The 16,308-nt window shown below is 38.6% G+C and overlaps 1 protein-coding gene across 1 annotated transcript in view; it reads right to left on the bottom strand.

Moving 5' to 3' along the window:
- The window catches only part of NOX4 (NADPH oxidase 4), a 178,907-nt gene extending 162,937 nt beyond the window's left edge, over positions 1 to 15,970 (bottom strand). The window contains exon 1 of the mRNA XM_003418556.4: positions 15,327 to 15,970. Coding sequence (XP_003418604.2) covers positions 15,327 to 15,335 — 9 coding nt within the window. The 5' untranslated portion in view covers positions 15,336 to 15,970. The remainder of the gene's footprint in view (positions 1 to 15,326) is intronic.
- Between the last annotated feature and the right edge of the window lie 338 nt (positions 15,971 to 16,308).

Consider the following 16,308-nt stretch of genomic DNA (forward strand, 5'->3'; position numbering starts at 1 on the left):
CGTATACAATAAAAATCATCTTTCATGTCTGTTGTGCTTTCAATTCTTCTAAGTACTTCCATATCTATTAAGTCATCTCTAGTGCTCAGTACAGCACTCTGAAATGAGTAGGAGAGTTTCATCATGTTTTACTGGGATACAGAACAGTTCAGTGAATGGTTGTCTAACACCTTGAAGAATAAGAACAGAAGGGAAAAAAAAGAGGAAAACTGACATTTTTGGAACTTATATTGTGTAACAGGCTTCATGCTAGGTGCTTTTTAATCCATGGGCAAGACACTTAAAATTTCTGTGCTTTAGCTTCCTCTTATGTAATAGAACCTACCTTGTAGTGTAATTATAATTACCTTAGCACAATGTCTGGCCCATGAGAAGATTTCAGTGAATGTTGGTTCTAGCTATTGTTTTTATTATTTCTTTCAATTTAAGGTTTATAATAATCTTGCGAGATAGGTATTATTTCCCCAATTTATCTGTGGATTACTACAAGATTCAGTGAAGATTAATAACTGCTTTTTTGAATGAAACATATTCTAGCTCAAACTAGAATTCCACACAGCAATCATAACCAATTGCCCACAAGTTCTGTGCCAATTACAAATTGAAGTACATCTCCTTCTTCCATCCAGAAGGCTCAGGGAGGCAGCCAGAGGTCAAATAAAAGACTGAGGCTAAAACATTCCAGTTAAACAGCAGACACACAACCTCATCATCAAAAATCTATTTATTAAACAGCCTTGTGACCACTGTACTAATGGACTGAAGGATAAGTCTGCCTGTCCTAGATGCCATCTGCTATAAGCTCAGCAAGTTCCTCCAATCTTTATATTTCTCTGAATTCTTTTTAATACTTATGTTGTTGTTGTTAGGTGCCATTGAGTTGGTTCCGACTCATAGCGGCCCTATGCACAACAGAACGAAACACTGCCTGGTCCTGCACCATCCTCACAATTGTTTGTTATGCTTCAGCCCACTGTTGCAGCCAGTGTGTCAATACATCTCATTGAGGGTCTTCCTCTTTTTCTCTGACCCTCTGCTTTACCAAGCGTGACATCCTTCTCCAGGGACTGATCTCTCCTGATAACTTGTCCAAAGTATGTGAGACGTGGTCTTGCCATCCTTGCTTCTAAGAAGCATTCTGGTTGTATTTCTTCCAAGACAGATTTGTTTGCTCTTTCAGCAGTCCATGCTATATTCAATATTCTTTGCCAACGCCACAATTCAAAGGTGTCAATTCTTCGGTCTTCCTTATTTATTGTCCAGCTCTTGCATGCATATAAGGCGATTGCAAACACCATGGCTTGGATCAGGTGCATCTTAGTCCTAATGCATTTATATTTATGTATAAATAATATTTATATTTACTTATAATTTATATTACTATTTAATAATATTAATAATAGGAATACTATTATTAATAAAAAATTTTGCTGGTATTTGAAATACCAGTGGCATAGCTTCCAGCATTAGGAAACATGAAAGCCACCACAGCACAACAAACTGTGCGAGAGCTGAAATTAAAAAAAAGACAGAAGAACTGATGCACTCAAATTGTGGTGTTGGCAAAGAACACTGAATATACCATGGATTTCCAGAAGAATCGGCAATTTAGTCTTAGAAGAAATACAACCAGAATGCTTTGTAGAAGTGAGGATGACAAGACTTCTGCTTGCTTACTTTGGGCATGTCATCAGGAGACACCAATTTCTAGAAAAGGACATGATGCTTGGTAAAGTTAGAGAGAGGGTCAGCACAAACAAGAGAAACCCTCAATGAGGTGGACTGACAAAATAGCCAAAACAATGGACTCCAACATACCAATGATGGTGAAGATAGTGCAGCACCAGGCCAAACTTCATCCATTATACATAACATCACTGTAAGTCAGCGCAGACTTGACAGCAGCAGCAACAATATTTATAACTTTTTTTACCACTTGCTGAGTGACAAGTGCTAGGTATTTCACGTGTACTTTCTCATGTAATCCTCACAACTAACAACAGAGGAAGGTTTAAGCCCTATTTTATAAATGAGTTAAACTTAGGCTCCGAGAAGTAATTTGCCAAAATCATAAAGGGGGAGAAATGTCTGAACCAAGACTCAAACTCATAATCTATAACTACAAAACCTATGATATTTTCTTTTTTTTGGTTTTTAGTTTATTTTATCCCACAACATGTCGACACTCTCCCTTCTCGACCTTGTGTTTCCTATTACCAGCTCTCCTGTCCCTTCGTGCCTTCTAGTCCTTGCCCCTGGGCTGATGTGCCCATTTAGTCTCATATTTTTTTTTTTTTTTATATGGTTCATCCACATGTGTTATTGTTTGTTTCATAGGCCTGTCTAATCTTGGCTAAAGGGTAAACCTCAGGAGTGACTTTGGAACTGAGTTAAAACGGTGTTGGCGCCATACTCTCAGAGTTTCTCCAGTCTCTGTCAGCCTAGTAAGTCAGGCTTTTTTTGTGTGTGTGTGAGTTTGCATTTTGTCCTACGTTTTTCTCCTACTCTGTCTGGGACCCTCTATTGTGATCCCTGTCAGAGCAGTCACTGGTGGTAGCCGGGCACCATCTACTTGTGCTGAACTCAGTCTGGTGGAGGCTGTGGCCGTTGTAGTCCTTTGGTCCTTTGGACTAATCTTTCCCTTGGATCTGTGTTTTCTTCATTCTCCCTTGCTCCAGGTGGGGTGGGACTAGCAGGCAAATTTTAGATGACCACTCACAAGCTTTTAAGAGCCCAGATGCTACTCACCAAAGTAGAATGTAGAACATTTTCTTTACAAATTGTGTTATGCCAATTGAGCTAGATGTTCCCTAAGACCATGGTCCCCAGCCCTCAGCCCAGTAACTCGGTTTCTCAGGGAGTTTGGATGTGTCTATGAATCTTCTAGGACCTCGCCTTGGTCACAACTTAGGCACTTTTAAAATCAATTTTATGATAAATTTAATGCTTAGCATGATAGGCATAAAGTACTTCTGACCAGGAGTTAGAAAACTTACCATACAAGTTCAGCTTTGCACTGCATAAAGAAGGTATTTATTGTTATTTATTGCACTATTTTCAACTCATAGCGACCCCATTTGACAGAGTAGAACTGCCTCATAGGATTTTCTTGGTTGTAATCTTTATGGAACAGATCGCCAGGTCTTTCTCCTGTGGAGCCACTGGGTGAGTTCAAATCACCAACCTTTTGGTTAGCAGCCGAGCACTTAACCTTCGTGCCACCAGTGCTCCTTAAAGAAGGTATTCAACTATATTAAGTCAATCTATTAATTGACACAAATGCACTAAACCAATCCCTAAGGTCCCCATTTTGCAGTTCTACAGGTCCCCCCTCCCTCAAGAAATGCATACATGACGAGGACAAGGACAACCATGACTGCTACTACTAATGGCCTCAGCAGCATGAAAGGCACAATTAGCCCCTCAACATTTACTCTGCTCTTTTTCTGGAAGTCAGGTAAAAACTCAGTCTCCGCAAGTACTGCTCTTGATGCCAAGGTCTAAAAATCAAAACGAGATATTGATACTGTTCCTCAGGGGTACTTATTTACCTCATTTTTTCCTTTTGGAGAGTACAGGGAGTAAGGGGTGTGTAAGAGCAATTCATGTCCAAAATAGTTGTAGTGTGACACTAAGACTAAAGTTCTACAAACAGCTGAACAGGAACACCGCACCATGTTCCTAAATGGGATTGAGAAGGGCTCTTTGCAATGTCATTCTGGAAAGCTAGTGTTCAGCTGGGCTTTTAATATCAAGGAGAACAAAGCTCCGTTAAGCCAAGATTACTTCCTCAAAATGCATGCTTAGGTTTCAAAGGAAGACTGGGAAAGTTGGTAGTTATCAGTTTGGACGGGATATGCTTCAAGCTTAAGAACAATTCATAGACTATATCCTTACCTTTACTTCTGATTGACTAACAGATACAGAAACACACTAACAAACACACATTAAAAAAAATAACCACAGCCGTCGAGTGTATTCTGACTCACAGTGACCCTGCAGGACACAGTAGAACTGCCTCATAGAGTTTCCAAGGTTGCAGTCTTCATGGAAGCTGACTACCACATCTTTCTCCCACAGAGCGACTCGTGGGTTTGAACCACCCACCTTTTGGTTAGCAGCCAAGCACCTAATCACTGAGCTATTAGGACTCTTAACAAACACACATATGCACATATAAACGGGTCTATTCAGAGCCAGTGTTGTAGGAGGCAAAAGAACCCTTGGAAAAGAGGGAGAATTCCAAGTTCTAACCCTAATTGTGCAAGAACGTCACCTGGTAGAGTGCAGTGATCGATAGCATGGCCTTCGGTGTGAGGCTATTGTTGGGAGTTGCCATTCAGTCAGTTCTGACTCACGGCGACCACATGTGTGCAGAGTAGAACTGCTCCATAGGGATCTCAAGACCGTGACCTTTTGGAAACAGATGACCAGGCCTGTCTTCCAACGTGCTTACAGATTGGGGCTCAATTCGGCTTCCCTACTTGTTACTTGCATGATCTGGGGAAAATGACATACCTAGTCAGCATCTCAATTTTGTAAAAAGGAATATTCTAATTCCTATCTTCCAGGATTGTTCTAAGGATTAAATGAGATTACAAAAGAAAAGACCCCAGAACTGTGTCTGGCACATAGTATGTGATCAAAAAATGCTATCAGCTATTATTAGGTTGAACCATATGAAACTGATGATATTTAATTATTTTTGATCTACTAAACTGAAAATTCCAAATGGCTCAACCTAATATTTATATCCCTTAGAGGCAGAAAAGCATAGTGGTTAAGAATACACGTTCTAGAACGGGGTCTTTGGGTTGGCAAGTTATAGAACTTCTGTAATTCAGTTTCTCAGTTGCAAAATGAAAAAAAATTAAATAAATAAAATATATATGTGTATACACACACACACACACACAGACACACACACACACACGCCAAAGGATGAATGACAGGGTTAAATAAATTGATCCATTCAAGTTGTTAGATGAATGCTTAGTACTTAGTCCTCAATTAATGTAAGCGGCTAGTGATATTATTAATAACAAAATGAAGAAAGTAGATTTGAAAACCTCTGAGACTCATGCCAGCTTCCAATCCTATGCTATTTTGGATGGTGTTGATAAAAGAGAATTATACAGTGGGAAATTAGCTGTATATAACAAAAAGGTTAAACATTTTTGAGCAGTAGAATTCTGGTATTATGGAATGAGAAATAACTTTAAAAGTCTCATTTATCTGAGACAAGTTTAAAACAAATATAATACCAAAAATAAATTTTATCTCAACAATAGATCAATACTTTTCTTTAACTTCTTATATTGCTAGACATTTTTAAATCTCATTTCTCATACAGTGAAAAGCTAGTGGTCCATAGAGTATGGGGTTTAACGTGTTCTCATGTGTGTGCATATGGGTGTTCACTGCAGGGGGCTGAAAAGTGTACTGAGAAGGTCAGTAGACCTGAATAGTGGCCAATCCACTAATTCAGTGTGTGATAATGAACAAATCATGTCAACTTCATTTTTCTATTTTGGAAAATGAAAAGAAATCTAAGTAAAGATACCTAAGCTCCCTTCCAAGTCTAAAATTCTATGATTCTTTATATTGTAACTAGACAAAGAATATTATTTCATGAAAATAATACAACCTATTTCACCTGTCAATAGACAGGAATAAAACTGTTATCAAATAGTAGAATGTAAGAATAAAAACAATTAAAAAAATAGTAATAATATTTAACTAAAAAAATATTCCCTAAACTGAAACCATAATACATGCCTGGACAATTTCAGCCAGCAACTTTTATATTCCATGCAGGACAAGGAAAGAGTTAATGATCAAGCCTCTTCTGAAACTGACAGGAGGCACGTATTCCCTCTCAGCAGAATCAAAACTGCCCAGGCCAAGTGTAAAACCAAAACTGATATAAAATCCTAGATCCACTGGTCCAGAGACTCTAATCTCTGACCTTAAGAAAGTCACATGACATCAGATTTCTGTCCCTGTAAAATGTTAATTAAGATATAACTTCTAGGACTCTTGAGAGGGTAAAATAGTTAATGTTTCTAAATCACTTACAGGATAATTATTGACTAAAGAGGTCATCATTTGTGTCTCACTAGAAAGTTAGGGAGAATCTCAATGCTGACAATTTCCTTCTAATTAACACGGGTATCATAATAAGAGTTAAAAAATAAGATCTGAATGACTATGCCACAGATCTAAAATAATATCTGTTAAAAAAAAAGGAAAAAAAATTTTAAATCTCTTTATGGCATTCTGAGGATGTTGTTGTGTGCCATCCAGTCGATTCCAGCTATATATAGGGACCCTATAGGACAGAGTAGAACTGCCCCATAGGGTTTCCCAGGCTGTAATCTTTACTGGAGCAGACTGCCAGGTCTTTTTAATCCCCTGAAGTCAATGGTGGGTTAGAGCTGCTTTCTTCACTTAGCATCTGAGTGCTTTACCATTGCTCCACCAGTGCTCCTTATCCTGAGGCTAATCCCACTGCAGTCGGGTCAATTCCGATCATAGTGACCCTATACGGCAGAGTAGAACTGCCCCGTACAGTTTTCCGGGCTGTAAATCTTTACACAAGCAGACTGCCACATCCATCTCCCATAGAGCGGCTGGTGGGTTCAAAGCAACGACCTTTAGGTTAGCAGCCAAGCCCTTACACTGCGCCACCAAAGCTCCATCCTGAGGTTGAAATACTAGGTTGAAATTTAAGATTCTACACACAAGTGTTAGTTTGGTGGGGAGGTGGGGAGAAGGGTATAAAACCAAGAACACTGAATCTGGTACCAAAAAATGCATTATCTTTTCAAATTATAATGTTTATGTGAATTACATATCCTTTAGTTATTGAAATTTCAGAAATACAACTTAAAAAATAACAGCTTGAATGTGAAGCCCTCTACAGATAGCTGAATTAAATTGCCCCAATATTTAAAAAAACTTAGGAAACTAAACTTCTCAGGGTTGATCACAACCCTTTTGTACTTTCTATTAAAGTACCAAAGGAAAGGAATGCTCGTGGAGCAGTAGTTAAGTGCTCAGCTCCTAACCAAAAGGTTGGTGGTTCAAACCCACCAGTTGCTCTGTGCGACTTCCACAAAGATTATAGCCTTGGCCAAAACAACTAGATGGTGCCTGGCTACCACTACCAACTTCTCTGATAAGGATTGCAATAGAGGGTCCTGGACAGAGCAGGAGAAAAAATGTAGAACAAAACTCAAATTCACAAGAAAAGACCAGACGTAGCAGTCTGACAGAGACTGGAGGAACCCCTGAGACTATGGTCCCTGGACACCCTTTAACTCGGAACTGAAGACACTCCTAAAGTTGACCCTTCAACCAAAGATAAGACAGGTCTATTAAAAAAAACAGTAACACACGTGAGGAACATGCTTCTTAGTTCAATCAAGTAGATGAGACCAAATGGGCAACAGCTGCCCAAAAGCAAAGACGAAGGCAGGAAGGGAAAGGAAAACTGGATAAATGGAAACTTGGAGCCTGGGGTAGAGAAGGGGAGAGTGTTGATGCATTGCGGGGACTGTAACTAATGTTACAAAAAATTTGAGGATAAATTTTTGAATGAGAAACCAATTTGCTCTGTTAACTTTCACCTAAAGCACAATTGAAAAAAAAAAAAAGATTACAGGGCAGTTCTATCCTGTCCCATAGGGTTGCTATGAGTCATAATCGACTCGACGGCAGTAGGTATTAAAGTACCAGCAACCATATTCTCCATTCCTTGAAAACAAATAAATGACAATAAATTTCATGTTAAGAAATCAGTAGAGTCTTTTATTTAAAAAAATTGCTATGGGAGGGTGGAGGAGGATATTCTTTGGTTTTTGTGCGTGTGTGTGTGTGTGTGTATTTGACTTCCCTCAAAGATTTTTTTTCCCTCCTAACCAATTTTAAGATTCCAAAACTCACAGCATGTCATAATTAAACATCTCCTAGGAAGTGCACAGCCTGATTAGCACATTAACTCAAGCATAAACCAGCCGTGACCATGCTGCCTCCAGGTCTGGGTCAGACCAGCCTGGAAAGGACAATCACGATAAAAACTCTCACTAAACCATATTAATCCAAACACTATTTTATCTTCCAAAATTTAGTATCTTATTTTCCCTGTCAGTTCTTATGTAATTTTTTTTAATCCTTCATTTTGGTCTGGGGATAGTCACGGATCAGCCTACCTAAAAATAAAAACATACACTCCAGTTCTGAGAATCAAATACTTTTACCAATTATGGTCACTATGAGTTGGAATCGACTTGACGGCAATGGGTACGGGTACCTTTACTCAAAAGGCTCCTACCACCGGATAGCTCAGAAGATGAGGCAGAAGTCAGAGAGATTTTTATAGCGGTCCATCAATAACCATAGCCCACAAACTTCTAATTATCAACTCCTATTTTAGAGAAAAGGAACAAGAAGAAGACTAACGACATCCTGATGTCTTAGCTATCTAGTGCCGCTCTAACAGAAACATCACAAGTGGATGGCTTTAATAAACAGAAATTTATTTTCTCACACTTTAGAAGACTAGAATTCTGAATTCAGGGCACCAGCTCAACAGAATGCTTTCTCTCCCTGTGGGCTCTGCAAAAAGGTCCCTGTCTCTTTTGTCTGCTCCTGGGCAATCTTCATGTGGTTTGGCCTCTCTCTTCCTCCATCTGTGCTCTGCTTGCTTGTTTAATCTCTTTTATATCTCAAGAGATTGGCTCCAGATATAATCTTTACCAACCCTGCCTCATTAACATAACAAAGATAACCCATTCCCAAATGGAATTATAACCACAGGCGTAAGGTTAGGATTTACAACACATATTTTGGGGGGACATAATTCAATCCATAACAGTTGGTTGTCTTCAGCTCAATGATAAATGCATCTGACAATGAAGGTAGAGATATCTTCCCCCACAGTATTCGCCTGTGCTGTCCAATATGGTAGTCACTAGACACACATGGCTGCTGAGCATGTGAAATGTGTCAGGAATACCAGCGTATTGAATTATTTAGTTGATTAATTCTTCTCGATTTAAATTTAAAAGCCAATGCGCAATTCTGTTATTGACAAATTTTTAAGTATGTTTGGAAACATTTGAGTATGTGAATCTACTTTTTCACCATAAATTTTACGAAATTTCAATCTAGACCAAGTAATTCTGATGAAAATTCAGTGACTGAATTGTGATGTGCGTGAGCATAAAATACACACCACACTTCCAAGAATTAATAGGTGAAACAGAATGTAAAATATTTCATTAATTTTATCACATTGACTACATGTTGAAATAATATTTTACATATAAATTGTGTTAAATAAAATATACAATTAAAATTAAAGTCACTGATTTCTTGATACTTTTTTAATATGGCTACTGCAGAACTTTAAATTATATATATAAGTATATATATAAATATAATTTACATATATAAATATATAATTTATATATAAAAATATATATGACTTATATATAATAATTATACATATCTCTATATAATTATTATACATAAATTGTATATATTTTTATATATACGATTTATATATATAATTATAGATATAGATATATAATTATATATATAGATATACATAATTATTATATATAAATCGTATATATTTTTATATATAAATTATATATTTATATACGTAATTTATATTTATATACATATATATTTATATAAAATTTTTTTATATTTATAAGTATATACATAAAAAAACTTTTATACTTACATACATATATATATACACACACATATATATGGCTCACATTACATTTCTATTAAGCAGCAGTGATAAAGAATAACACTAACCAGTGTTCTAAATACCTGTAATGGGTCAGTGAAGTGTCTGTAACTACCGAAAAGCTGTGTAGTATAAGGCAAAAGCAAAAATACAAGATGTGACCACATTCAAACCCTCGCTCTGACACTGACCAACCAAAGGGACTTGCACAAATCATTCAGTTTCCTTAGCCTATACGTCCTTATATGGAAAATGGGGAAAATAATTTCCACTTAGTAAGGCATTCAGGAAAATTAAACAAAATATTAATGCCTGGTATAACATGAGTATAAATAATTGTTTTTCAACAGAAAACAGAGGTTTCAAACAATTACTAACAGTTAACTGCTTCTCAAAGTCCATGTCTTCCTGCAAATGGGCCATATTCTGTGGACCCTTCCTGCCCATAACACTACTGCAACTTTACACATTACGTTTTACAGATGCATACTCAACACTATTATCAAAATTTCAACAACTAATGGAAGTAGTGTTTTTGTTTGTATTTTAAGCGGTAGCAATCAAATTCATTTTCAGAAATACCATCATGATTTTTACGAAACCTATAATTCATCTTAAAAATACTTATAATATCAGAACCCTGGTGGCACAGTGGTTAAGTGCTATGGGTGCTAACCAAGAGGTCAGTAGTTTGAATCTGCCAGGCGCTCCTTGGAAACTTTATGGGGCAGTTCTACTCTGTCCTATAGGGTCGCTATGAGTCGGAATCAACTCGACGGCAGTGGGTTTGGTTTTGGTTTGGTACCGTGGTGGGACCATTTTCTTGTGAGTATTTGGTTGGTTCTAAGATGTACTGCTTTATGGCATTAAGTTAATATGTTGTTGTTGTTTTGTACTGTCAAGTGAATGCTGGCTCATAAAGACCCTATATGACAGAGGAGAATTGCCCCATAGGTTTCCTAGGCTGTAATCTTTATAGGGGCAGATTGCCAGGTCTTTTCTCCTACAGAGTGGCTGGTGAGTTCAAACCCCCAACCTTTCAGTTAGCACCCAAGATATCATTGTGCCACCAAGACCATAGTTAATTATATATAGTTATTAGAAATGTAAAACATGGGAATTTATAATATCTGCATTTTCTTGTGACTTGTAAAATGCCTACAGATTCTCATCCTACGAATAAATGAATAATTTCTTTTAGAAGGGTCAGCACAAAGCTGGTTCCTATGAGGCGGAGGTTAAAGATGTCCCAAATGTCTAACTTTTCCAAGCTGCTGTACCACTCCATCATCTCTAACATCAACTACTGCCTCTCACCTCGGTGCTGTCCCTCTTGCCTTTGAGTCTCCTAATTCACTGCAACTTCTCACAGAACTCACGGACCACATAAAGGAAATGGCTCATGTGGTTGTGGAGGCTGGCAAGTCCCAAATTCAGTTTAAGGCATAGGTTTCTCCCTGGCCCTCGGTCTCTGCCCAAAGGTACTCAGCTTCCTCGCCCCACAGGCCAGGAAGCCCACTGTGCTGTCTCCTGGGGGTCTCTGCTGCCAGTCTCCTCTTCTTTGGTGGTGGTGGGCTCTCCTCTCTGCTCTGGAATTGGCTATCTTTTAAGGTAAAACTGACTAATCCCCTCGGTGGGCCACAATTATTGTATTTGCATAGCCCCACCCAATCACCTGGGTGGGAGTCACAAGACAATGGCTAGAAAGGCCACACACAAAAGTAATTACTCACACCACAATTAAATAATACAAGGATCATCAAAAAATTAGAAAAGATAACCCTAGGATGAATGACATGAAACAATCTTTTATAAAGCAAATAGTAAAACTATACAGAAAGCTCCTTTTTCACTAAAAAGTAACATAGGCAGAAAATATCTATTCCAAAGTGGTTTAGAGAAATTAATGACTGGAAAATTCATAACAGGTGATTACTAGAAAATGAGGAGTTTAGAAGTCATCTTTTATCTTCTAGCATGATGGCAAGAAGACAGACCATTCCTGTCCACAATGACTTTTGGTAAAATGTTGAATCCTGACCAGACGGCTTAAGCGTCCACGCATTATGACCATTCTTATGTATGCGTGGAAACTGATTTAAAATGACACCCTTCTTCTTCAACCTGCTTCTTGCCCTTTTTTCTCCTAGTCATCTTTTTTTTATTCATTCATTCGATCAATGTTTACTGAGCCCATACTATGTGCCAGAGAGAAAGATGTGATTACTTCCATAAAGATTCACAGCTTTGGAAACCCTACGGGGCAGTCATACTCTGTCCTGTAGGGTTGCTATTAAGTCAGAATCAACTTGATGGCAACAAGTTTGATTTTTTTAGTTTACTCTGTGCCAGCATTCTACAGGCCTTACCACTGGACCTCACTAGCCTATCACTGACATTATCCAAACAAAAGCACTAAAGGGAGATGGAAGTAGAGAGAAGTGGAATATATATACATTTTTTTAAAAAATCAGTTCTGAGATAAAGATAGATAGCCAGACAAACAGACAGACAGGTAGGCAGGTAGATATACAGATAGATCGATCTACAGATACGGAGTCCCTGGGTGGTATAAACCGTTAATGCACTCGGATCTGCTGCTAAACAAAAGGCTGAAGGTTAGGTCCACTCAGAGGTACCTCAGAAGAAAAGCCTGGCCATCTACTTCTGAAAAGTCAGCAATTGAAAACTCTATGGAATATAGTTCTAACACACATAGCGTTGTCATGAGTCAGAATTGACTTGATGGCAACTGGTACTGCTATGGGGGGTGTATGTGTATGTATGTGTGTCTATATGTATGTGTGTGTGTGTGTACGTGTGTATACATATATATATATTTTTCTTCATCTGACTGGTTACCAAAATAAATTTGAAGTTCAGTTACACAGCACTCAAGTTCATAAAATTAACTTCTTTTCCAACATAACTATCTTTTTTAATATGGCATTATTTTAGTTTATAAAAATGTTACAAAGCTGAAATCAAAATTTCAGCTGTGGCTTTCCAAGATGCCTATTCTCAGACTTTATACTAACACACATACCTCCTGTAATAAACATCCTGTAATGATCAAGAGCAAAATTCACCATCATAATTCTCAAGAGTTTTTTCCAAGTTGTTGACCAAGTTATGTAATAGATCAGAGAAATCTCCCACTGAAAAATCTCATGTTCACCAGCTCACACATAAGGGGAATATCTATGAAGTAAAATAAAAAATGATAAGCCAGCAAACCTCATGTATTTATTAGAGAACACATTTATTTTTAATGGATTATAATTAACTTGTTAGTTTTTCCTTCTGATTGCAAGCAACTTGAGGGCAGAGATGAGGTCTCTACTCTTTATGAGCCCATTTGACAAGTACAGGTATTTATTACAGTTTACTAAAAAAATTAAAAACTAGATGGTTGGATATTGCATTGTTTAAAACCAGGAAAGGTGTGCGTCAGGGTTGTATCCTTTCACCATACTTATAAAATTTGTATGCTGAGCAAATAATCCAAGAAGCTGGACTCTATGAAGAAGAATACGACATCAGGATTGAAGGAAAACTCATTCCCAACGTGTGTTATGCAGATGACACAACCTTGCTCGCTGAAAGAAAGGGGATTTAAAGCACTTACTGCTGAAGATCAAAGACTACAGCCTTCTGTATGAATTACACCTTAACATGAAGAAAACAAAAATTCTCACAACTGGACCAATAAGCAACATCATGATAAATGGAGAAAATATCAAAGTTGCCAAGAATTTCATTTTACTTGGCTCCACAATCAATGCCCACGCAAGCAGAAGTCAGGAAATCAAATGACATATTTAATCTGGCAAATCTGCTGCAAAAGACCTCTTTAAAGTGTTAAAAAGCAATGATGTCACTTTGAGGACTAAGGGGAACCTGACCCAAGCCATGGTATTTTCAATCACCTCATATGCCTGCAAAAACTTGACAATGAATAAAGAAAACCAAAGGAGAATTGATGTCTTTATGGTGTTGGGGAAGAACATCGAATATACCATGGGCTGCCAAAAGAATGAACAAATTATCTTGGGAGAAGTACATCCAGAATGCCCCTTAGAAGCAAGAATAAGGAGACTTTGTCTCACATACTTTGGACACATTATCAGGAGGGACCAATCCCTGGAGAAGGACATCATGCTTGGCAAAGTAGAGGGTCAGAGAAAAAGAGGAAGACCCTCAACTAGGTGGATTGACACAATGGCTCAACAATGAGCTTAAACATAGCAATGATTGTGAGGACCAGGTATTTTTTCATTCTGTTGTGCATAAGGTCACTATGAGTTGGAACTGACTTGAAGGCACCTAACCACAACAACTGATGGTTGGATGGAAGGATGGATAAATGAAAGAAAGAAATGAGTGTTCAAATTTGAGTAATCAGTAAAATGAGTTTAGTCTCTGAGACAATTTTTCTCAATCCATTAGCTAAAAATATATGTACAAAACTTGAAAAATATAAAAAATTATGTGATCTAATAAAACCAAAAACCAAACCCAGTGCCGTTGAGTCGATTCCGACTCATAGTGACCCTATAGGATAGTGTAGAACTGCCCCACTGAGTTTCCAAGGAGCGCCTGGTGGATTCGAACCGCCATCCCATTGGTTAGCAGCCGTAGCACTTAACCACTATGCCACCAGGGTTTCCATGTGATCTATAGTTGTTTAAACTAAAATATCAATTAATTAATTAAAAAAAAATTTTTTTTTTAATTTAGCTGCTATTTATTGCAAGCTTAACATGTGCCAGGTACTGTGACAGGCACTGAGGTTTCAAGATGAATAAGGTCTGCAAGTGTAAAGCATGCAAGGGGTGGCTGGCTCACTGAACTCATCCATATTATTCATAACTTTAATCATTAAACCATGAATAACAAAGCAATTCATCTACCTAGAATGCCATCTCCCTGTACAAAGTAAGATGTCCTCAGTGACACTGTCTTTTGTCAATGAGTCAAGTAGAAAGGTGATGGAAAGGAAGATCAGAAACATCATGGAAGAGACAAAGGAAGATTGCTTCAACAAAAAATAAACCAGAGAAACAACATTTTTCTTATATTAGACCAGCATACTGAAACCACAATTGGCCACTAACCTCTGGAAAAGTAGCTGAGAAATGTCTAGAAATGAGTAACTCCATTAGATAGAGACTTTGTGAGAATTGCCAGTAAAAGTAAACAGTACCCAAATTCTCTGAGTAAGCTCTCTGGGCAGCTGAAAGTCTTGATAAGTGAAAACTAAAAGCCTGTCATCAGTTCTCCTGGTGAAGCAGATCCCTCAGGGCACCTTGCAGCTGCAAGCAGCAACTTTTCTCAGGTACTACTAGAGGGTCCTGCAGGTTCATTCGTTTTCATTGAGCAGGTATTATTTTTAGTTCTTAAATGAGCAGCTCTTTTTCAACTGGACAAACCAAGAAAACCTGTCTTGACCACTTTGGATAACAAATGTTTGTCCAAAGAATGGAAGAAATGACCAAGCCTTGCAGCAATGTCTCCTCACATTAAGCCCATTCCACCAGGTCACCCAAGCCCCACTTACCCCCAACATCTGGTGGAGGTAGTGATACTCTGGTCCTTGGTTATACTGCAGAAAAGTTTTCCAAAAAAGCAGGACGTTCAGGGAGAGCCAGATGACCTAGAACAATCAGACAAAGGGAGAGAGAAAACAAAAATTAAAAATAAACATTACCTGATAAATGGAAACCACAAATTCATTCACTGGACACGATTTTCAATGGAACCTCGGACAAACAGAAATTGCAGAAAGCAAGCGTTCTTAATTAATCGGCAAGCTGAAAACCACTCAGAGGGGAGAGGAAACCCTGACCTCATCTGTCCCTTCACCTGAGATGAATTAGGTATTTGGGTTGCAAACAGGTCTCCTAAGTATCTACAGATCTTCCCTTCTGTATGAAATGGCACTAAGCAATTAGTGGCATCATGCTCCAAGTGTTATGTAGTTAAAACAACACATCAAAAAAACAACCAGGGACAAGAGCAAAGGGGAAAATGTTTAAAGGGTTAAGAAAAAGCTGTGTTCACTTCCCACTTCCTCCACATCCGCCCTGCTATCAGTATGTATGAAAGTTCGCAAGGATTTGGAGGAAGGGGGATGGTTATTATCTCTAGGTATGCAAAGTTTTATAAGTTAAAAATGTTGGAATAGGCGAAACTTCCGCTTCCCTCTTCCCACCCGCGCACGCTCAAAAAATGAATCAAAATCGCTGCACAAGAGACAAAATGCAAGAAAAGCCTTGACCGCCATCCTACCAGGCAGAGGTGTTTAACCCCTTCGTTGGCCAGCCAGCTCTTCCAGGACACAGCCATGCCGCCGGCCCCGCCGCGCTGCGCTCTCCGCCGGCCAGCCCGAGAAGGAGCGGGCGGCCGCCCCGGCTGCGGCTACAGTTGTGCGACCCGCTGGGGGTGGGGTCGGGTGGGGACAGAGGGTCAAAGAGTGAGTAGAAGCCCGGAGGCCCGGCGCCGAGCCAGCCCGGGCGGGGTCTGCGCCCCGGCGCCGGTTC

This window comes from Loxodonta africana, chromosome 7 (genome assembly GCF_030014295.1).
Source record: "Loxodonta africana isolate mLoxAfr1 chromosome 7, mLoxAfr1.hap2, whole genome shotgun sequence".
Classification (NCBI taxonomy): domain Eukaryota; kingdom Metazoa; phylum Chordata; class Mammalia; order Proboscidea; family Elephantidae; genus Loxodonta; species Loxodonta africana.